Genomic DNA, 23,720 nt, shown 5'->3' on the forward strand with positions numbered 1-23,720 from the left:
CATTTTTGAAAAGCTGTACTGAGCATCAATGTAATAGAAAAATACAGATTGTGAGGAAGACAACTGGTATTACAATTGTTGACTTCAAGATAGCTTCAGATTCAAAATGAATACTGAAGTTTTCATCCAAATAATGAGCTTCTAATATTTACCATCTTGACTGCAGGCTCCGTAAAGTTTGATGACATGAGGATGGTTCACCTGTTTCAAAAGGTTGAACTCTGAAAGCAGATCTCGCAGCTCGCTCTGGGAAGCATTTTCTGCAAAAGATGTCCAAAAACACAGCTCTGTTTAGGAAAGCATTATCCAGAAGTTCTCTACACACCACCTGAAGCGTGAGCATCAGGTTTTTTTCCAGCCATTTCTCCTAGAATTACTAAGAATTTAGAAAAGTCATTGTCCTGCAGTTGTTCATATCAGGACCAGGTGAATAAGATACTGCTGTGCTGACTGGGTGACATGCAGTCATCACCACCCCCATCCAATACAAATGACTACATCAAGAGAAGGTCATCCCACAATCAGGATCAGTGTCTTTAACATCTTGCAGATGCAACAAAGTTATTACAAAAGACAGCAAATTTCTAGAGTGAATCAGAGCAAATGAATATTCAGAAGAATACGAAAGCCAAAACCTTGTGCTGACTGAACAAAAGACTTGCTCACTTAGCTCCCTGTAATACAACCTTTTCTTTCTATACAGATTTTCTAATGGAATAAAACTCTACCTATCTACTGGCTTACACTTGCAGCATATTTCCAGATTTTGGAGTTCAGAAGCTAAATGTATGGCTCAGATTGATTTTAGAGGGAATCATGTATGCAGACTTTGCTGATGTCTGTGGCAGTAGTGTGACAACATGCATGTTTTCTTAGTCTTTCAAGCATTTTATTTTTGCAAAATTCTTTGTACAATTTTTGAACACTGAGTTTTGAAGGAAATATTATTCATAAAGACATCATAGTTCAGTGATCTCCTTTTGTCTGCTTCATCTTTTATGTCACTGTCACACTGAATCTCCCTGTATCACTCTTACAGAGTGTCATTATTGAGCAGCTTGCAGTCACGTACTCACACTTACTTAATGTTAATAAAAACCAAGGTCAGTTTATGACCTTTGTTACCAAAGTGTATTTTTTACCATGGAGTCATTAAGTACCAAAGGACCCATTTACATATCCATTTAAAACATGTGTGCTAATAGATCTACCCAGTTACAATTTTTGATTCTGTTCTTCTGTATGTCAGTATCAGTCTGCTACATATTGTCTGTATGCACATAAGATTCTCTATGAACTGTCTGCATACAATTATATACATATATATATATATATACAGTCATATCACAGGACCACAGAACTGTCTGAGTTGGAATGGACCATTCAAGGTCATCTAATCCAACTCCCCGGCAATGAACAGCGTTACCTACAGCTACATCAGGTTGCTCAGACTACTGTCCAGCCTGACCCTGAATATCTCCAAGGACTTAGAGAGAACCTCCACTCATACTTCAAAGCACCTTAGTCAGGGAGTGTTAGTATTTGATAGTTGCTCACTACTGTTAAGGAGTACAAATAGTAATCATTTATCTAAACCAAAACTGAATGATATGAACTTAATGTCTACGAAAATATTTGGTTTGTCGAGTCTTGTGTAACGTGCAAGAAAAGACCAAATTTCTGTGGGGCCCTTGTTTGCCTGTCTTCTGAGAAACAACCTTCTAGAGTGCACAAATTGAGATAATTATCTCTGAAGCTTTGTGCCACTTGTTTTTAGCAAATAGCAAACGATATCTATTTGGTTGTTGGTTGGCATTAACCACTTGAATTTTATCTTGATGAGGACTTTCATATCATACAGGATTCATATGCACAAAGTGGTAGAAATGGCCTGAAAAAAATCTTCCTCTGTTCCTTCTAACCTCCATCCATAGGTCCAAGTCTATTTTGACTCAACTAATTCCTTACAGTCCTCCTTTCCCTGCCCAGAGCACTGTACAAAGTTCACAAAGTAGGAAAAGTCCTACCGTAACCACACAGATCAGGAAGGAGACATATTTTATGCAATAAGCAGGTCTTCTCTACTAACTTACTGACTAAAGATCAAACACAGAGTCCCTAATGCTAGGCTGAATAACCCTCTGCATATGAGGATAAAGCTAATTCTGTTGTACATAACAGGGAAAGGATGGACATGTTGGCCTGATCCAAAATAACCATTCTTTATTCCTGGCAGTATTTTATAGAGTGCTTGGGACTAATGCAATCTTTCTTATACTTGACGAAAGTTAAAACAATAAAAGATAAATATTTCCAGCAATGCCAAATGTTCTCCGCCATAAAGTAGGAAAACGAAATTTCAAATGACTATGTGCAAAGTCATTTACATTACAAAGGGATTCATTAGAGCCTGAAGCATTACTGTAAATGTCAGACCAGTTTATTTAAATAAGGTGCTTAAAATAAAGGGCCACTCCTTCCTACTGTCAGTTCTGCACTTAATAGCTAGGGAAAGCTGAATGTTAAATCATCTGCAAGTAAAGGCAACATTTTTACCACTATGTCTTGGAATCTTAACTCAGTCCCACGTTGCTGATGACAACACATTAGGAAATCAGTGATACTCAATGCACAAATGAATATGAAATGAAATAATGCCTAAGAAAAACCCACTTAGAACAATACACAGGTTGTTACCTGAACACTGCAGGAACTGCTTGACTGGTCTTCAATTCTGAAAAGACTTAGATCTATGTTTTATACATATGATCTATCTCCTCTGAACCTTTTGGAATGTAGCAAAGTGCTTCATAATGCATTTACTCCTTTGGTGAAATGATGGAATATGCAGCATCTTTGCTCTCAAGCAACAGAAGATGGATTTTTTAAAAAAGACTTGTATGGATATTCAGCTTCAGCTAGCTGCCCAGCTAAAGGAATTGTCTTGTATCCATAAGCCTTTCTGAAGGTTCTTGCTTTCCATCTTTGTCCCACATATTCCTAGGTGCCTGTTGTATAGGGACTATATGCATTTACATGTTTTAGTACACCAAACTACAGAAAAGGACAGTTTTAGCATTCATTTCAGCCCTTCGTCTCTAATGAATAAACGAGGAAGGAGCAAGGAAACAAGTTTAAGCATTTCCATTGACCTCCTTCACCATCATTTCTTATCTAGCAATGCTGTCATTAAAAAACAGGCCCAGGGGTGGCAAAAGCTGTGGTTTACATGCCATGGATTCAGCTTCTACCTGCAAAGCACAGTAATACTGGAGAGTTCCCACTTCAGAGACCAAACAAACAAAATATATTCTTCACATTTTTCTTTCAATGTAATTTCTTTTTTATCATATGGGATAGAAATAGATATATGTGGGGCTGAAAACTACTACAAAGAGACAGAGACGAGAGCTCGATGTCTCAAATTATTATCTCAGCATAACCTAGGCGTACATTTTTTCCAAGCTTTAAAGTTTTATGAAGACACCAAAGAAAGCACTAGGCTATTAAATCTGAGTATGGAGATTCACCTAGTAGTTGAAAAGTAGATCAGAAAGTAGACAGAATTCTCAAATAGAAAAGTAAGTAACTTAATAGGCCTATTATTTCTCTTGCCAGGATTATAACGTGATTTATTTTAAAAACTCTGCTAACTACATAGAGGTAAAAAGAAAATCAGAAAGCATTAGCAAACCCTGCAATATTTCTAGTAATGCAAAATAAAATGAAACGCATTTGCTCCGTTAAGACAGAGAGCCCTTGAACATCATGAACTAAAACTGATTGTGGATATCACTTATTTGCATCAGTGTGATGCTAGATCCCCTCAAGTCAGAAATTTGTCAGCATAAACATCTTCTGGAAGAAATGGAGGCTATGGCACCAGTTGTTCGTAGCTGACCTTTTAATTTCATAGTAGCCCATTTTAAAATCAATGCAGAGGTTGCAACAGTTTTTTCCACTTATTTCAGAAGGAGGGGGGAAGGTACCTTTTAGCATTTTCACTGCCACAGTAGTATAGCCAGCTCTCCCCTTAAGCCTGAAAGCTGTCGCCTTGACAACCTTTCCAAATTCTCCTTCTCCAAGAGTCTTCCCTAGAACCAGGTTCTTCCGAGGGAATTCCCACTTTGGATCTTCCTGCAGAAAAGAAAAGGAACCTTATAAGAATGGATCAAAACAGGAGCGTCTAGGGACACCAGAATGTTCAACAGGAAATGTTTCTTCAGGAGTAGGTGTGCTTTGGTGTACAATTTTGGGTGGCCTTTGTTATTTCTGAGTGCGTTGCTCAGAAGACTTCTAAACCTCTAAGCATTTGCAAATGTTTTACCATTATCTTGAAATTACATCCTTCAAAAAGCCTGTGGGTAACAGATTATATTTAAAAGGCTTGGAAAGTGGTTACAAATGAAACAAAGTGATGAAGAATAAATGCCTGCTTTCAGAATAACTTTGAATATGTGATCTTACACTTCAGAGAGAAGTTAATCAATTTTACTTGCAGAATAAGGCAGAATAAAGTTGGTTAGACACAACAGTCCTCCTCTTAGGAAATGAGTGTTACTGAGCTTTACATTTGCAAAATGGTGACAGATGTACACACCAGATTAGACAGTAAACAGAATACAAAGGCTGTGAAGACCTCAGCATAAACCTCCAAACAGATCTGATGTTGTCACATATCATATAATATGGCAGTATTTCTCTACTGCATTAGTATGTGAAAATGCACCAGCTGAAAGTGATTTACCAACACAGAAGAAGCCAGAGTAAAGATATGACAATTTGACTGGACAAAGATTCTTAAAGTGTGGGTAAGATTCCCATGCCAACTCGTACCTATAGAATATAGGTATATATGAATATAAGATAATCAAAACCAGATCTCAACCTTTTTTCTTTTTTCTCCCTAATCTTATCCTTGCTGTGACGCTATGGCTCATCACAAAAATTACAAACCTACTGATTACTAGCTTACATTTAGATTATTATTTTAACAATCTTACGTTAAATGTAACAATTTAAACAATTATATTACTTTAATAATGTCAAATTACATTTATTTTAAAAAGTGGCTCAAGTTGTAACGAACGATACGTTATAATAACACACAGTAAAAACAGGGCTATATTTTCCTTGTGCAGTAAATTATATGGTTTATTCAATTACTATATTCAGTTCCATCCACGTGCTCACCACCTCTGTTTTAGTTATCTAAGTTCAATGTTTCTCTCAGGAGATTGCATTTCCATTTCTGCACATATAAACACCATTCTTTGTGGACAAGGCAGATACGGGTGTAAAATGAAATCTGGCTTACCGGTATCTTAAAGGTGTCTACAGACACCTGGTTCTCCATGGAGTCTAAAGAAGGCCGACGGACATTAGTAGAAGAATAACTGATGGGATACGATTGGGCTGGGCGCCGGAATGTCATTTCTGCAGAGGCAATAGGTGGTTTTGGAGAATTCTTGTGGTAGCGATGGATGAAATAGGAAGAAAGCAGCACCGAGATGATGAAGGACAACAGCACTGCCCCTGCTATCACAGTCTTGCACACTTCATCACAAAATTGCTCTGTGGACCAAGAACAATGTATTAGAACTTCGCTTGCTGTTTCCAAGTTTTGATTTGGCAGATGAAGCGGCACACACAGGTACAACAGAAAAAGAACTCAAAATCATTTAAAAAGTTGAAGGAAAATCTGATAGGTTTTTCTTCAAAGAAGTTTGAAAATATACCCATTGCACCTATTATTTTTTTTATTATTATTATTACTTTGGATACCAGTAGGAAATTGAATGCTTAACTGCTTGTGTAAACTGTCAGGATAGCTAGCTTGATCCCATACTCCTTGTCTTTGTAGATGCAGTTACTGCTAAGACTCTTCTTTAAGACCCAGCCTGCCATATACTGATCTTCTGACACTACTCAGATGCCTGTAGGCATGTGACTGGATTTTGCTTGTGGACAATAGCTTATGGTAGAACTACACAGCAAAATAAGATCATCTTCAAATGTGAATTCTAATTCATTATTATGTCATTTGTTGGACATAAGAAAATACTTCTCTTCATCTTTTCAGACTCTAAAGAAGGAGACTGAATATTTCTGCTTTGTAGTTAACAAAATGCTTTTTGTGAAAATACTCTTATGGTGCAAGTTTATATGTAATATGCATTATTTCCTCCACATGCACTACCTGATCTTTTCCAAAAGCACCTTCATCTTTCTTTGCAGGTAGGATTTCTTTAAGCCCAAGTGCCCCTAAACATCGCTCCTAGGGAGTTGTTTCATGCAGGAACTGAGAGATGCAGCATACTGTCCTTACATTGCTTTTCACCAGGAGACTCTGACCTCAGCTACACAGATAACTTGGTAATGTTGTCTGGAAGCTGTACCTCTTAAAACAGCTGGGAACAGCAAATCATTTTCTGCAACTGGGAGGGGAATAAGTGTGAAGATAAGGCCCCAAGATTTATGCTTCCTGTTTTATTTTAATGCCTGTAGAAAATTTATTTATTGAGGTATATTCTTACCAGTTCAGTTACATAAATGCTAATAAGAAACATAAAATAATTTGCAATAATAAAACCAATTTTAAAATAACAGTACTTAATCCTCATTAATCTGTTCTGAGGAACCGTAAAGAGCTTTTACATTTAAACAAAGGAAGATGTTAAAGTAATCCACTCCTCCTCCTCACACAATGGCTGTTGGCTATCTGACATTTTGAAGCTGAGATTTCCAGAAGTGATTAGGAGGCTGGAATTACTTGAAAGTAATAGAAGTCATTATTCTAATTCTCCTAGGTGTCTTTGCAAATATCAGGTGAGTCGTACTGAAATGCAAATACTGCCAGAGTGCAAAGGATGGCCAACCTGTTCTCTATGGATAAAAAAAGAATCTTTAGCGAAGGTCTGAAGTAACCTCCCCCTCTGGAGGTTTTCGGTCTCCATGCAGAAGTCAAGGTGCCTGTTCTGAATGGATTTTATACTATCAGCTTCAGAATAAAGATATCGCTCAATAGGATATTGTAAGGAACCAGATATATTAATGCTTATTAACAAATCCAGAAATTTAGACTTTGCATGTATACAGATGGGAGATAGAAAAAAGGAGGGAAAGAATAATATGGGCAAGAGCAGATGACAACTTACCCTTGATATCATCTTTCTCACAATAACAGTTCTGTCTTGGGAAGCAGTAACAAATCCCATGTCCTGACTTAATTCCAAGATTTCCAGTGCCTTTGCCATGACCACCAATAATATTTCCATCTAATCAAAGACAGAAACAAGATTCTCACATGACATTAAATAAAAAATAAATAACAATTTTAAAAGATAGCTCAATGTTTTCCACAGATTCATCCTAGTATGCATCTGTAAACTGACAATGCAGCACAGGGCAATGATAATGACAGTGATTTCTGAGCATTGGAGTAGATCTAAAATGCTGACATTTCTCAGGTCCTGAAATGAGAGGATATTGGGCTGCTCGAATCTCACCTGTTATTCCCATTATGGAAGACTCTGGATTAAAATGTATATATAATAGAAATAGAATAATTATGTTTGCATTGTGTAGTTGAAACACATTCCTAATTTCACGTACACCATATAACATTATGTACAATCCCATTATTTAGTGCCAAACTTCCACCTCAAATGATCGTATCATGGCTGTTCGGACTTCATTTCCTCATAAAGCATTACAGTTCTGTATCAGCGATGTCTTTTACATTTTCAGATCTCCCTAAAATATTTTCTCTAGTCTATTTATTTCAGTTTCTCTCTACCATGGTCTTAGGTATTTTTTTCATGCCTGAATTGCTGCATAGCCCTGTGGTATAGTGTAGTCAGCAGTCTACAGCCTTGAGTTTTGTTCCTGGTTCTGATGCCAATTTCATCTGACTTTGGGAAAGCCAGCATATTGTTCTGCATGTTGTTTGTTCCATTATCAAAAGGAGATAACAATAGCTAGTTACGTCTGTAAAACGCTGTCATTCAGAGAGATCCATCTAAACCTTAAAGGGATTCAAAAGGTGAATAAGATATATTCAATGCAGTCGTATTACTCCAAAACATTTTCTTCCTGCCCACCTAATTTGATAGCAGAATGAATGACTCTTTTTTTTTTTTTATATTTCTTTGAATGTTTAACAGAAATCTAGGAGGAAGATATTTTTGCAGTAAGGCAAGCAAACATCCTTCTTTATCTAATGTGAAAACAACAACTTGTATCCAAGCAAAACAGACAGATTTTGGTCATCTTTCCAAGAAGGCCACACCTATTAAATTATACCCAGCACAGTATGCTAATCTGGGGTATGATTGAGTCACTGCTGAGTCACAAAACTTCTTGTTCAGAGCACTGTGGATGTTCCCAAAAATTCCACCTTATGCCCTCACCAGTCAACTTCATTTATTATGATAAGTTTCCATTAGCCTCAGAAAAATCAGAGGACCTGGAAAAAGGGGGAAGCAGAGGATAAGTAAGTCCTATCCAAACTGTTCTTGAGCAAGGGATTTGAAGACAGTTTTGTGTTGTTTTTTTTTAAACGCAGCAGGGAAAGAATGAACATGTTTCGACCCACAGTGAAAACATGGAGCTTCCTACATGTATTCCAGTCAGCCATAAATGTGTTTTTCACCAATTCACTGCTGGTAGGGAAATTCCAAGAATTATCGGTGTTATTTTGAATTGTGTAGTGTTTTACTTACTCCTGCTTTAAATCATCAGTTGTTTCCTCTGCCCTGTTGTGGGAAAGAACTTTCCCTGCTTCGTAAATGTTTGGAAAAAGGAAAAACAGTAATTCTATCCCAAGCCAAGTAGAAACTCCAGAAATTCAACAAGTAAGAATACTAGTTGTCAGACACAACCAAAGGCAGAAACAGATTGCTGCTGAAAACAAAGGAAGGTAGAAGCATAAAGACTTTATTTTCTTCCATTATCAAAAAGCCAAAATTCAGAGAAACCTACAAAGATAAGCTGTTTCGTGCCACTGCCCCTGAAACAGTTACAGCAAGGAAGTGTGTTGTTCAGAATGCTGTTAGGTTGCCTCTATTTGATGGGCACAGTTCTGGCTGTTTCAGCTGAGTGCCCCTGAATGTAATATTCATAGCATTAGAGTATGTGAAAAAGCAACGCTGGGAATCAAGCACATAGCCATTATAATGTCAGATGAATTATAAAAACAAGTATTTTAGCAACTGCATGTACTTAAAGAATGTCCTTGATCTTAATGCATCTGGGGCTTTTCTATTTATTACTTGTCATTTCCAAAGAAATGTTCTCTGCCAGTAAAATCTGATATAATGGCATTCCTGTACCTCTGAGCTCCCAAAACACTCTCATTTCTCCCTCTGTAAATATATTGGTTTTGGGCACTATCCCAGGTTCTGAATTGTACCAACTCCCATATAAAATTTTCCAATTCAGACATTAAAAAAGCATACACAACATCTTGAAAGCTTCCCTTACTTGCCTGCTTCTATTATCCAGTAAGCCAGTATTTCTTTTAGGCTTCTGTCAAGCAAAGCGTCTGATGCTATAAATGTTGCATACTTATGTCTTAGCACTACAGACCCTGGCACAGATATTTCCACTTTTAGAATGACAACTGATTTCTGTTATTACCAAAAAAAAAAAAAAAAAAAAGTAATTCTTTTCAGATGATTAGAGAAATTACTTGCATTCACTTCAACCATTTCTGACACTTTAAAGATTGGGTTTTATGCACTCTAATGTAATAATGTGATAAAAGTAATTTAAAATACACAATCACATTTTTTTTTCATGTGAGAAAGACAACGATAGTTGATTATTAATTTATTTTCATAGAGTAACTTAGGTTCTAGACTATGATAAAACAGCAGTTCCTCAAAGGCTTCTTTTTAAAATGTAAATTTGGAGCGTACAATGCCATAGCCAAGAACCATTAAGATAGCTATGTCTTTATCCATCAGTTAGATAGCAGATGCTGTATAAAAAGATCCAATTAAAAGCAATCATCTCGTAATAGATTTAAATTGCAATACAGTCTGTCGTTTTGCAAGCCTTTGTTATCTTCAGGGTGACTTGAGAACGTGAAGCTATGGGCAGCTATGAGAGCAAGTGAAATGCAGACAGATGCGCTGAAGAAAAAAACACACACATTTCAATTCTCCCATTCCTAAATGCTGTTCATGTGAACCTCTGCACGTACCTTCAAATAGAGAGGGAATAATTTTGATGGTTACTAGTCAAATAAGGCCAGGTGCACTTCTGAAAGTGACCCTTCTTGAGCACGTTTGGTTTTAAACTGGAATTTATTCCTACTTATTTAAATAGTAGTGCAAATAGGCAGCATTTTTATTTCTGTGTGCCAAACTTTGGAAATATGGCGTTAACTTGCATAATATCAGTATTTATTTAAGTAAATACCTGCACTGAAGAACACTACGTGCAAATTAAGAGGGGAAGCAGAGTGATGAGAAAGAAACCCTACCTTGCTCTGAGAGCCAAAAGGTGTTAGCTGACTGGCTTCAAAATAATAAGATGAGTCCCCATAAACTTGACACTCTTGTATGATTCATATGCAGATATAATAATGCAGAAATAAATACGTGCAACATGTAAAAGTATCTAATGCTAAGAAAGTAGAACTTAATGAACAGTGAATTGTGACACAAAAAGGCCAAGCCTAAAGCATTTCCATACTTGTGCAGTCCTGGGGGCAAATAGCTGGATCTTTGCTCTCCACAATATCACAGGTGCCATCTGGACAAGTCTTGATACTTGGGGTGCATGTGGAATAGTTTGTGGTGATTCCTATTAACAGAAAAACAGACAGCTGCATAAACACCACAAATACATCTTCCAAATTCAACTGATGGTTGCAGAGCTTTAAGTTGTCCATTCCAGTTAAACTGATACAAATCCAATCTGCAGTCTAGCACCTTGTGTTACAAGTATCATGTTCAATCTACCAGAAAGAAGAGCAAGGACCATTCCAAACGAACATCATTTTCCTTCCTACAAAGAATGAATGTTCCATTTGGGTATTATGTTTTACGGGGGATTTTCGCTTGCTTGTTTATTTTTACCACAGCTTCTGGGTAGTTCACTATGCCATGTTGTCCATCTAGAATAAATCAGTTTATATTCATGGAAGTCAAAAGCACAGCTATAGCTAAAGAAGAACTTGACTTCATACAAGAGATACAAACCTTTTCCACTCCCCTGTCTCCACTGGCATCTTCCTGTTAGCACTCCCAGGCCACCACACTCTTCACATTCAGCAAGGTGCTTACTCATAGCACAAGAGTCAGGGCAATCCTCTTCTTTTTTAAAAACTGTTGGGAAGAGGGCTTGCTGTCAAATCAGTATAAGGAAAATGAATATACAAGCAAGTTAGATCAAATCATAAGGGAAATTCCTTTCTTCGGGGCAGATAGAAAGAAAGGAAAGATGAGGAAAGAGAGGAGAGAGTGAACACTGACCTAAGTATCAATTAGTTCATGTAACACTTAAAAATTCAGGTGTTACTCTTCCATGAAATTAAACAGTAAGATCATGATAGCATGGTCATTGCTTGATGGCACACTGTCAATGCCCAAGACAGCAGAAATGTGCACTTTGGTTACAGAAAAATGGGGACTGTAAGGGCTTAAAGCTTCAGTAAGAACTTTCATCTAAGTGAAAATGTTTTATACTGGGGAATAATAAACAGGAGCCCAAGAGCAGCGCTTTCAAATGTGTGATTTCAGACAGCACAAGGTTCTCACAAAAAGTCCTCTGCAGGCCTTTTTTTTCCCTCTCCCTTAACTCATTCACTCTTGCTATAGGAGTTTACGATATGAAACAAGGGAAATGCAGAAATTATCAGGTAGTTTTTTAAGTTTCTGCACGAAGTGAATTATTGTTTGGAGGGAAATGCACGTTTTCAGCGTAACCATCTTCTGCTGCAGAATGTTTCTAACACGCTCTGCCCTAACGACCTTTTCATTAAATTTAAGTCAGTGAAATTGCTACACGAATGTTAAGCAAAATTTAACAATATCTAAATCAAAATGGTAGGGGAAAGTAGGGAGAGAGAAATAAGTCCAGTTAGGCCAGAGATTTGTGACTTCATACGATTATGAGCATTAGGAATCACATACGATACACCACTTTACATGCATTAGTTCTTGGACAAATATCTGTTGCAATTGGGTCTGAATCAGAACACCAAATAAAAACAAATTTTGCCATCTTTATCTTGTAGCTCAGGCTCAGGTACTTACCAGTTCCTTCTAATACAACAGTGAGAAGGGTTTTGGTATGTTTCCTGCTCTGCTTGTCTGTAGCTTGGACAGTGTATTGTATTTCTTTGCATTCGGGTCTAAGTAGCACAGAGGAATCATTCACATAAATGCTTCCGTATTTGTCTTCTCGGCCTTGAAGTATGCCAACAACATAGCAGCTTACATTGGGGGAGAGCAACTTGTAGGTGATATTCACACCACGGAATTTCATACAGTTTTCGATGCAGATTTTTCCTATCTAGGCTCAAACACCAACAAAGTAGTCATAGACAACAGAAACAAAACCACACATCAAAAATATTCCGCGCTTTACAAAAATCCCTAAAAGAAAATGAAGAATACTTCACCGTGCACAGTTCAGCATTTAATTTGTCTTTATACATTTTGATATTTTAACATCAATGCAGTACCTGAATCACAGAATCGTCTATGTTGGGGAAAAGTCCACCAAGTTCATCAAGTCCTACAGTAAACTTGACATACTGAATCCTCTCAGTAAACCGTCTTCCTTAGTGCTGCGTCCACACATCTCTTAAAAACACCTCCAGGGATGGGGACTCCACCACTTCCCTGGGCAGCCCATTTAACCACCCTCTTTCCTTTTTGATGGCCAATCTAAACCTCCTTCAGTGCAACCTGAGGTCTCATTGCATCCAATAGTTTAACACCTGAGAAAAGAGACTGACAGCTTCCTCTCAGCAGTCTTTCAGGCAGTTCTAAAGAGTCTTGTCATCTCTCCTCAGCCTCCTCCCAACTAAACAGCCCCAGTTCCCTCGGTCACTCCCTGTAAGTCTTGTCTCCTAGGACTCTTCACCAGCTTCACTGCTCATCCCTGCACTTGCTTGAGCAGCAGCTTGTCGTGAGAGGCCCAAAACAGAACGCAGCACTTGAGATGCAGTCTCATCAGTACTGTAGACAAAAATACAGTCGCTTCCCTAGTCCTATTGGCCATGCTATTCCTGATTCAGGCCAAGCACATCTGTCAAAGCCATGAGTTGCAAGAGTCTCCAAGAAAATACTGTGTGAAACAGCATTGAACACCTCATCTACTGAGATAATCCTTCAAATGCGGTTTATTCAAGTCCTTCAAAAGTGATTCATTCTCAGTAAGAAAGTGGGGTAAAGGATTACCCATTGTCTTTTGTGTAGCAGAGGAACCAACAAAAGCTTTGGCCAAGAAACGCGATGATATCTGGTGCCTGCTGCTGGTGGTAGGCAATGTTCAGTGATAGCATAACCCTACGATTTGGGAAAGTCTGGGTTCATTCCCTGCTCTGCCAGGCTGATCTGTGAGAAAAGCTCATATTTCCTTGAGAAAGCAAACACTTCAGTGTGAACAAAGCTGAGAGTCTTCTCAAACGACAGAAATAGAAATTGCTAATATGTAGGTTTTGTAATATTACAGTCAAAAGTTTCTGGCCAGCAGAGTTTTATGAAAGCCTTAAAAGGAATAAGAACCTCACTGTTTCCCCTTTGAATTTTTTTAAACATATTCATCTAAAAATGAAAATATGTGGATTTGCCATATTTGATTTTCTGCCTGCCAGAATATGTATGCTAAAGCAGTCTTCAGTCCCAAACAATTCATCTAATAAGCAATGGAATGTAAAAACCTGTCTCTGGTCCAGCTCCTATAGGAACTGATCCAAAGCTCACTTTGGTTTTTCCATTTACTAGAGTGGGATTCGGATCAGATCCGGAAATCAGCTTTCCTTGCAGGAAAAACCACAATGCGAAGGATAGGGTATTTAAGAGGACTTTGTGATGAATTCTTTTCAAAGGCTTTGGTTAAGATATGTTTTCAAGTACCACTGCAGCTGGTAAAAAAGCTTATGTCTACATCTTGGCTTTAGTATTGTTTTTAAAGAACGTAAAAAACTATTTCTTTTTTTTACTAATACATTTTCCTATGAAACTGGTCTATTTAAAGTCAGAGAGGATGCTCTTGTAATCTTAGAAGCATAGACTGTCATAGGACAATCCTACTTAATCTCATGTTCCCATTCATGCAACTGACTGGTCTCTTGGCACCATGTGTTGGGTTTTGTTTCTTCTCTTTAGTGGCAGTGACAGTAGCTTACAAAGACTATTAAAGGAATCAGAAGCTGGGCTGTTTCTGGTAGTTCGCTTCCATGCTGTCTCCTCCCTACATCATGCTGGGACTGGCAGAAAGAAAAAGACAAGACTGGAACTGTTTGTAAAATCTGTCTAGACACAACGTCTAGACAGGTCCCATCCAGGACCACATCATCTTAGTTTTGATGTTGCATTGCAATTGGCAATGTGTATTGCAACTGCTGCTGTGATGCTTTCATGATGCAGTAAGAGAATACAGTGATGTACCATGGCATTAGTCCTTACAGTGACCGCATTGAAACTGTCTTTTCTTGCTATCTGTCATCATTTCTTTGTACAAGCACTCTCTTTTGATCAGAGACCACGTAAAGATGGGGGTACTGAAGAGCAGAATGTCCTTACTGTAGAGCACGGACCAGTATTGCTTTCTTTCTGTCACTTCAGGAGAAGCAAAAAACGCCCTCGTCAACAATTTTCTAAGCCAAATATGGGCCTTCCCTTCTTGCCTTGTTCTATTTGGGAAAGCTCAAGCTTATAACTTTGCTCTACCCTGCACGTTCTGGATCTCAAACAAAGCAGGGCTTCGCCCCATGGAAAGAAAGTAGACACAGACAACTCATCTTTTTTGTGAGGAGGGTAGAAAATAGCCTGATAATCAGGGTTACCATTAAAATACAGTGGAGGTATCTATAAAGACTCATTTTGTAAGACACCCAATAGTTAATTCAGAAATATCATTAGCAGAAATAGGAACAGAAAAATCCGTCTTTTGAGCTCCATAGTTTAATAAAGTCTGGGTAATGATAATGTTCCTCTTCACTGAATTCCAGGGACATTTGGACATATAAGCTCTTTAAAAATCTCACCCTATATTATTCATCATTTAGCTCAGTAAATGTCAATAGGGCTTTAGGTTCTTTGATAAGTTAAATGCCAGTGGGCAAGCCTGTACCATCAGGCCATGCTTCTGTTATTCAATTCATTTAGTTGCTCAGATAGACAAATGGCATCAGCCCAGCCGTTAATCATTTCTTCACGCTCTTGTGTTTTCCTTAGGGCAAGAGACAGTTCAGCCTTCATATTGATTTGGCTCAGTACTTTTCCTCACTGCTCTGGCACATCATGGCTAATTATGCAGACAACTTTAATAATGTGAAGTGCTGGGGACTAAACAGCTTATGTCGACTTGTGCTCCAAACCTGACCACACTTGGAAGTTCAAATACGGTCTCAGAAATATGTGGAAGATAGTTTAACTGATCAAAAAAATCATCTCCAGAGCCAGGATGAGTTTTGAATTTTGATGGTCTAGAATCAGAACAAAACCTCTTTATGAATTTACATTTAGGCAACACAAAAAGAGATCTCTTCCACAGACCTGGAGTTCATATGAGAAACGATTTTTCCCTGCTACTACTGCCACCCAGTGAAACTGCATCATTACTGAAATGTGCTATTGCTCCCAGAAACCCTAACATTCTTTTTCAAATGTATGACTATTTCAACAAAACATAAAAAATTATAGCTTTCAAATGCTAATTTGTTTTAGTTACGCCATTCTGGAACTAAGAAACTATATACTATCAGATTTTAAACACACACATCAGACAATCCAGCGCAGATACAGATGGTTTAACCAAATTTAGTTTGGACAGTAGAGAATGAATTCAGTAATTCTTAATAACCCTATACATGTACGTAATGTCTGATTGTACATGAACACAAAAAAAACAATTTTTATAGATCGATGCAAACCTAACAGGTTTCCCCACTTTTTACAGTTACAGTCGTAGTGAAACATACATGGAAATTAGCAGCATTTTTAGATGCTAAGGGCTAGACTATGACTACCTTAAGCATCTTCATAGTTACTTTTTCTAGGATGGAAACCAGTGATTTCATGCCATCTCTAGGCAATACTTTTCTACACTACTGAGAATAAATCATTCACAATCTACTGCTACCAAAAATACCCCAAATTTAAAGTAGAAGTATTGTGACAGTTCAAAAAGCACAGAATATGCTCTCCAGCTTCTAACAGACCGCAGAGTTTAAAGTTGCAGTAAGGAAGGAATCACAAAATACCCTATAGCAGTCATTTTCCTAAGAAGCCTGCTATGTGAACACACTTGGAATTTTTTCTATATTTAGGCTCTGCTGTGCAATCTAGGGGTAAAATGCCCCATGACTAAGCAGCAGCATTTTTATTGGTCTCTCAAGAGCTAACACCATAGTGCATTCCATCAGATTAAATATATAAACATGAATTATACTCAGCTTTCCTTTCTTCTTATAACCAGTCAGAGTCTTAAAGATGAATAAAACTGAATTCTTCCTTAGAAGACTCCTAATGAACTGGTTTTCTCTGCACTTGGGATGGTCATATTTTAGTTTCAGTCCTTCTCTCTGTGCAAATACACTAGTAGCATTACAGCTTTATTTAGTTATGAGAAGTGCTTTTCAGCAGCTCCCCCAAAATGGCCCCTCATTGATGTTTTTAATAATCACTTTCATAACACTACCTGTATTGAACTGCTTCCTTATTAATGTACATGTTCCACAGCAATTACATTGCAATTTTCTCATGATTAATGTCAACCTGTTAGAAGGTGTTTCTGGAAGGCAATATTAATAGCAATGGTGGTGATTAAACTAAATTGAGGGTTAAATTAGGAAATACATTAATTACTGACTAGCCATTATGGAGAGAAAAGATATTAACATACTGGAAAATGTAGAGCTGGGACTCCAATTGGTAAGGCAAACATTTTTTTGCTGTTGACATTTTTCCAGCTATCTGCATAAGCAGTAATGGTTGCAAGTTCCTCTGAATATAATACACACTTCTATTTCTGCTTATCAGTGTTTCCACAGATAGTTTCTATTCTGCTGTTAGGCCATGCAAGAGCTATGGTCCAGTCTACCCGATATCCACCATGTCAATATCCAGCAGCAGCCACACTGATGTCACGTTTTTCATTGATTCTACTTAAAATAGAATTGTACTTAAATTAGTCAATGCTTTAACCACGTGCCATTGGAAGAACACGTTTATGTGCCAACTCTGGAAGAATTCCTGAAAGCTTTGTGTAAGGTTAAAAAAAAAAAAAAAAGTAGAAATAAGCTCAAGTGTTCCACAGAGGGAGATAGAAATGAGCATGTAATTGCTGAAAATAAACAATTAGGAGTGAAATAGCAATGATTATGCCAGTATAGCCAAGTCAACGAGGAATAAACAAAAAGCACTTTTGAAATACTCGTATTTCATATCTCATATGCAATTTCAGACTGTACCTTGAAACAAAGATAGCTAAACTTCACGTGCATACAAATTAGAGTCAGTATCAAGAAACAGAATTTAGATAACCTACATTTCACTCCCGTGCTGTATATACTGGCTCAGTTTCTAACAGAGTGAAGGTATAATTAACTCAGATCTTACTTGTGCAAAACGTTGAGCGTTTCGGTTTACTGTGAAGCGATAAGTTGTGTTTGGAAACTGAATGCTGACAGGGAGGATGGAGACATTGAAATGAAGCATTACTGATCTTTCTGGGCCATTAAATTCTGTGTCGTTCACCAAAACATCCAACAGGAAGAAACGATGCTCTGTGACTGAAATACTTTTATTCAGTACCAGTTCTGCAAGAGAAAAGATCAGTCTGTTACAGACCCACATTATCTCAGAATATGTTTTTTGATACTGCACTTCCCTCCCCAAATTAAAAACATCAAAGCTATTGCTAACAGGAAACAAAAGCAGGTAGAAATATGCTCCTATGGATTTATTCTTTGTGCTACTCAAGAGGTTTGAAGAGGTATGATGAGGCGGTCTTCCCTTCAGACCTTGCTGAAAAGCCTATGATCACAACCTCTTGCTTCTCTGTACTATGAACTTGGTCCCATATTTTCTCTATCACACAGATGTATCGTTTTTTTTCAGCACAGGTTTAAAGCTATGTGTTTTGCTTAACTTAAAATCCCTCCTTCTTTGGCTTAATATTTACAAACTGCTTGGAAGAGTTAAATAGCAGTTGTCAAGTAACTTTTTTATTTGAAGAAAGAGACCTTACTGTATTCATGTTGAGTTCCCCTCACTTGGCTGCCATTTGGGCTGAAGTGGATTTCTTCAAAAATGTGCTCCACCCGAAATGTTTCATTTATCCATGGATCGTCAGTAATTATTGTTCCTGTGTATTTCTTTCTGCTGCTTTCAAGGGGATAAATAGGTGTGGTGTCCGCATCATACACAGTTAGCGTTGCAAGGACAGTTCCCTGGAAGGAAATCAGAAATGACATTGCTGAATGATCTTGAAGTTTTCTTCCTTTGACATGCATTTAGGAGATTAAAATTGGTCATATAAAACCTTACAGCTTTCACTCAGGTTCACTCTTACATTCAAATCCATTTTAAGCTTCAGGAAACCACTGTTTCTGTTATGGTGTTCTTCTCCCAGGAAATACATAGAAACATTTTATTACAGCAGGTTAGTATTCAGGTTAGTATTCACAGCTACTTCCAGAGCTCAAGGAGGGACACCTTATCTGGTCTCAGTGTTAAGTTTTTTGGATACAGCAATCTCCACTTAATCCAGTTCAAAGATAGGCGCTTGGGTGAATTAGTGAGGAGCACTAATTCAAGCTTCAAAATGCACTGTTCCCAGCTTGTGCAACTAGGAGTACTCAATCCATTTACTCTTTTTCTTTTTTCTTTTCTATTAACTAATGAAACATCTTTCCAAACAAATATTTAATGATGCAGAGAATGGCAACTTTCCTGATAAGGAAAAAAAAAACCAACCACAGAACAATCAACCAACAGTCAACAAATAACTGTAAGTGACACCTTGGCAATCTTCTTTTCAACTAGATTTTGCTTTGGTCATTATAGTTAGGGAGAGAGGATCAGGTAATGCAAGGGCTCTGGTTTGTGCATCAACTCCAGTACTTCAGAGCTCCCAGTCTTATAAGCATGTTGCAATAAAATTGATGAGTACGCGTGCTACAGACATCAGTCCCAGAGAATCCTTAACTGCTTATGTAGTGGTGAAAAAGTGTTAGATGGTTCAAAAGAAAGACAGCAGACACCAAGGTAGTGGTGAAAAATACACTGCAATATAATTATTTCAGTCTGCATCTAAAACACAATGCCAAACATTTGAGGTAGGAAGTGAGTGCACACATACATCTATATTTATAAATAAATTTCAAGAATAGTATATCATATTTTAGAATTAATATTTAATCAATATCATTCTACAGTATTACTTACGGAGCAGGCAAATAATATGTGCAATTAAAAGACAAGGAAATAAAGTCACACTCATCAAACTTACTACCTGAAATGACAGAAATGGTGTCAGCTGTCTGTCTTCTGTTTAATTTACTAGATTGCATTTTCTACCTGGACATCGGATCCACATAGCTTTAAATACTTTTATTAGCAATTCTGTAGTTTGAGGCTTATTTAGTTAATAGAAAACAATGAAAGTTTCCGAATGTAATGGTTTTTTTTCCACTGCAAATTGACAGTGAAACAGTATATTCTGAACACTTTTCGGGCACATAATTTCAGAGATACTATACTACTTTATAAAATAGTTTAATGATAATTTCCCTTTTTCTCATCCAGAGAAAAGTGAAACTCACAAATCCTAAAGTTCTCAAAAGCAAACAGGAGTTGCTTTATGACCAGACAAACGTCATACGTTCATGGGCATCTTGTAGGTGCTTGTTCTAGTCTGGAGGTGGCAGCAAACTCCTAAAATCATTCTTTTCTCTTTCAAACTTAACTATGAGCAAAACATACTCTGAATGGAAATTTGACTGCAAAACAAGGCTGCTGTTATGGATTAAAAATCCTCTCATGAAATATGCATCATTTAGGCCCATAAAGAATTTTCTTATGTATACCACTGCCCAATTAGGTAGGAAGAGCCAAAGAGCCCACTTGTACACTTGTCTACTGAAGCAGTGGATGTCCATGTGCAGAAGGCACACAGAAAGACATTCAGGGGTTCAGACCTCATGAATGATCACCTTGGCACAGTTAAGAATAAGTAGGAGGAGGGCATTAAAGCAAGATCCTTGATGTTAGTGACCCTCCCTACATTCACTGCACTCCTGATTTCAGGGACCAAATAAAGGGGAACATCACCTCTTTTCTGTTGAACTCCACGACAGCATCTGCAGTGTCGGTGCCGTTGGGAAGGAAGGGAGGAGAGTCATCTTCATCTAAGACATTGATGAGGAAGGGCACCTCAACCTCCATTTCCCTGAAGCCTTCTCTCACGGTGCATTTGGCGATCAGCTCGTATCTCTCTCTCTCCTCTCGATCCAGGCGCTGTGTTACACTCACACCGGTGGTGTTCTCATTGTACCGGAAAGGCAGGCCTTCGGCTGGAAAACATGGTCACAACATAAATAGGGACAGTCACTTCCCATTACAGAATTCTGATAGTTTTCTTCATTAATATTCTTTTGCAATAAATCCATTTACACATCAGGACCGCGTAACAAAAGGCAGACTAGGAAGTGAAACAGAAAAACAAGCCGTGGAGCTGTATTAGGGTAGGCAGAAAACGTGGAAGTTTCTGCTGTCTAGATGAAGCACAATTTAAAGGTCAGAAGGAATATCGCCAGTCTTTTCTTCCCAGGTATAAACTTCTAAAACCCATCTTTCCCTTGGGAAGGAGACAGTCCTCCTTCCCATCCTTTCTGTATAATTCAAAGGCAAAATATTCAGGCTCAGATCACATTCAAAAGGGAATTTACTTTAGAGAAACAATCTAGAGGATCTACTACAAGAGAGACCTTAACAGTGCAGCTGTTTGCATCTATTTCTGGGTCCCATGAGATTCAGTTCCAGTTTTACCTGCCAACAGTTTGTAGGTAATGCTGAGATTCTGACACAGATGATGAACTGAGGGTAGCTGGAGCTGATGAAATGTACCAGGGGGCTTATTCTCCTTGATGTGAAAGGAGAGATCCATTTCTGTGAAGCAAAGCTGCCTTGCTGTCAGTGAACCGCAAGCTGGTGCAGTAGCATTGATCAAAGAGAGCACAACTGTGGTACGAGTAGCAGAGTCACATTCCTTCTCTTGGAAAGGGTGGGATGAGAGGAAGACATACAGCATCACCTTTGATAATGGCATCCAGTTTCCTACAGCTTCAGAAAGAACACACCAGACAAAATGTTTTATGACAGACAACCCATTTCTCATACACTTTTTGTGCTCTAGTCCATTATTTCACAAACAACTGCATAGTTCTGTTACATAACAGCAATTCTTGAATATATCATTTGCTGGTTGGAAGACTTTAAATCTTAAACCTAGCAATCCCAGAAAGCTAAAAACTGATAGTTGTCATATCTCAAGTTTTAAGTTACAGAACCTCACTCTAAATGATACCAGTGTTTTGCATATAAGACACTAGCATATAACAAATCACTGCTAGCAATCAGCTTTTTGACTGTTTTTTGTTGTGGTGCTTTTAAGGGACTAGAACATAGTAGGGTTGTAGTGGGGAGAAAGAGAGCAAAATAGTAACAAATAGACCCCAAACTTCATTAAAATCACAGCGTTGTGACAGTTTATACCAGTTGAAGGTATGGGCTACATTGTTTGGAGCACAATCTGCTTCATCATTCTGAAATATAAAGAGCAGACATTTAAATCAACTTGTGGCATCTGCTAATACACCCTCAAGTCTCAATTATTTTGATTAGCAGCATTTGACTACAGACAGAATGATAGCAATCTCTGCGACAGATCTAATTCACTTGGAAAGGCTCTGTAGTCACTGTGATATGAAAAAAAAACAAGAAGCCCCAAGACTTTCAAGTTGTGGATAGCTGCTCTTCTCTTGCCCAGTTACAAATGGGAATCTGATATTTATGAGCATCAAAAATGCAGAGAATAAGAATGAGATAGTAAGCACAAATGAAGCAGTAAGTGCCTGAAGTTGAACATTTAAACATTAAGGCACCTCAGTCAAAGAGTAGTGCTGACATATGGCCCTCCAACTCATCACTTACTACAGGCTCTCCAACAGCAGAATTTCTGCAACTGATCACAGCAGTATGCCATTAACATCTCATCCATTTCCTTCTCCATCATCAAACGATAATTTCCTCATGGATCAAAATCACCAAGACCAATTTATTGATAGAGATAACTCATTTCAGTAGCTGAAAAGTAAGCTCCCTTAACAAAGCCAAATCTCTTTGAGAGAGGTACACAGCTTCTCACACTTCTTCCAAGAACCACTGGTGTTATTTGCAAATCCATATGAATTCATGTTGCCAGAGTTTGAGGCCTCTTTATGTGAGAGTTTGAAGTAATCTAACTGTGTCTGCGTAGTCACTAAGCACCCAACACTGACACAGCGTAATTGGCTCAGTTTGCATCAGTAGATGAATAAACTGCAAATCTCAATATCATAGTGAGAGTAATTGAATCTGTCTCAGATTAACATTTGCTTCAGCATGCATCTCCTTGTATCTGCTGCAGGTTTTGTTGGGTCTGGTTCTTCATTTTAAAACAGTAGGTGTTGGGTGTGTTTTTTTTTCCCGAATTCAGTGCTTATGCTGATGGATAAATCTCACGCTCTGACGATACTTTAGGAACAGAAATTTCCACTGGAAAAGCTAGGCTTCTTGTACTTACACAGCATGTTAAAGTCTTCTCTATCTAGGCTCTTGCTGAGGTACAGAAGTCCCATTTTTTCTCTGATTTGAAACCAGTGATTTTCATGGGATCTTGCTCGAGAAATGATGAGATTCTGGCACAGATGAAAGTGGGCTGATTCCCCATGTGAATCCCTCAAGGCGTGGATGCGCAGGAGCGGCGTACCTGCTGGTTGGTCAATGTAGACGTTCTCTGAGTACTCCTTTCTGGGGAAGTACAGACCAAAGGAAGCTGCAAAAGAAGGCACACAGCAGGAGAGTTCATTCCAGTTAAAAACATTTTTGCATTGCCATTTTCTTAAGAGAGGCACTTCCAAAGAACTGAAGGCTTCATTTTGTAAGGATTAAGGAAGCATTAAAAGTGATGAGAAAAATGCAGATCCTCATCTGGCATAAATCCGTATAGTTTTGCTGCTTTCAAGCCAGGGACATAACCACCAAAGACCTGGCCCATAGTTTATGCTGAAGTTGCAAAATCATCTACTTTCTGAAAGTAAAACTGATTTGCTATAAGCATGGCCCAGTTCAAGCTGAACACTTAATAAACCTTGCCAGGTTTTACCGAAGTCCATACCTTAAGCTTCAGGTCTTCTTCCTTTATTTCACAGATAATATTCAAATAGGGGAAAAGTTTTTTACGAAATCACACAGTTTAGAAACAAAAACATG

General features: G+C 38.0%; 1 protein-coding gene across 2 annotated transcripts in view; it reads right to left on the reverse strand.

Annotated features, from left to right (window-relative positions):
• The window catches only part of RET (ret proto-oncogene), an 82,455-nt gene that overhangs the window by 16,139 nt on the left and 42,596 nt on the right, over window positions 1-23,720 (reverse strand). For both annotated transcript variants that reach the window (XM_085229567.1, XM_085229568.1), the window contains exons 3-14: window positions 23,032-23,283; window positions 21,237-21,530; window positions 20,520-20,761; window positions 18,436-18,637; window positions 17,805-18,004; window positions 12,267-12,525; window positions 11,211-11,336; window positions 10,702-10,812; window positions 7,158-7,277; window positions 5,318-5,574; window positions 3,990-4,137; window positions 153-260 (exon numbers count right to left, since the gene is read on the reverse strand). In XM_085229567.1, the coding sequence (XP_085085693.1) occupies window positions 153-260; window positions 3,990-4,137; window positions 5,318-5,574; window positions 7,158-7,277; window positions 10,702-10,812; window positions 11,211-11,336; window positions 12,267-12,525; window positions 17,805-18,004; window positions 18,436-18,637; window positions 20,520-20,761; window positions 21,237-21,530; window positions 23,032-23,283 (2,319 nt within the window). The remainder of the gene's footprint in view (window positions 1-152; window positions 261-3,989; window positions 4,138-5,317; window positions 5,575-7,157; window positions 7,278-10,701; window positions 10,813-11,210; window positions 11,337-12,266; window positions 12,526-17,804; window positions 18,005-18,435; window positions 18,638-20,519; window positions 20,762-21,236; window positions 21,531-23,031; window positions 23,284-23,720) is intronic.

The sequence above is a fragment of the Meleagris gallopavo genome, chromosome 8, assembly GCF_905368555.1.
Source record: "Meleagris gallopavo chromosome 8, MGAL_WU_HG_1.1, whole genome shotgun sequence".
In the NCBI taxonomy this organism is placed as follows: Eukaryota; Metazoa; Chordata; class Aves; order Galliformes; family Phasianidae; genus Meleagris; species Meleagris gallopavo.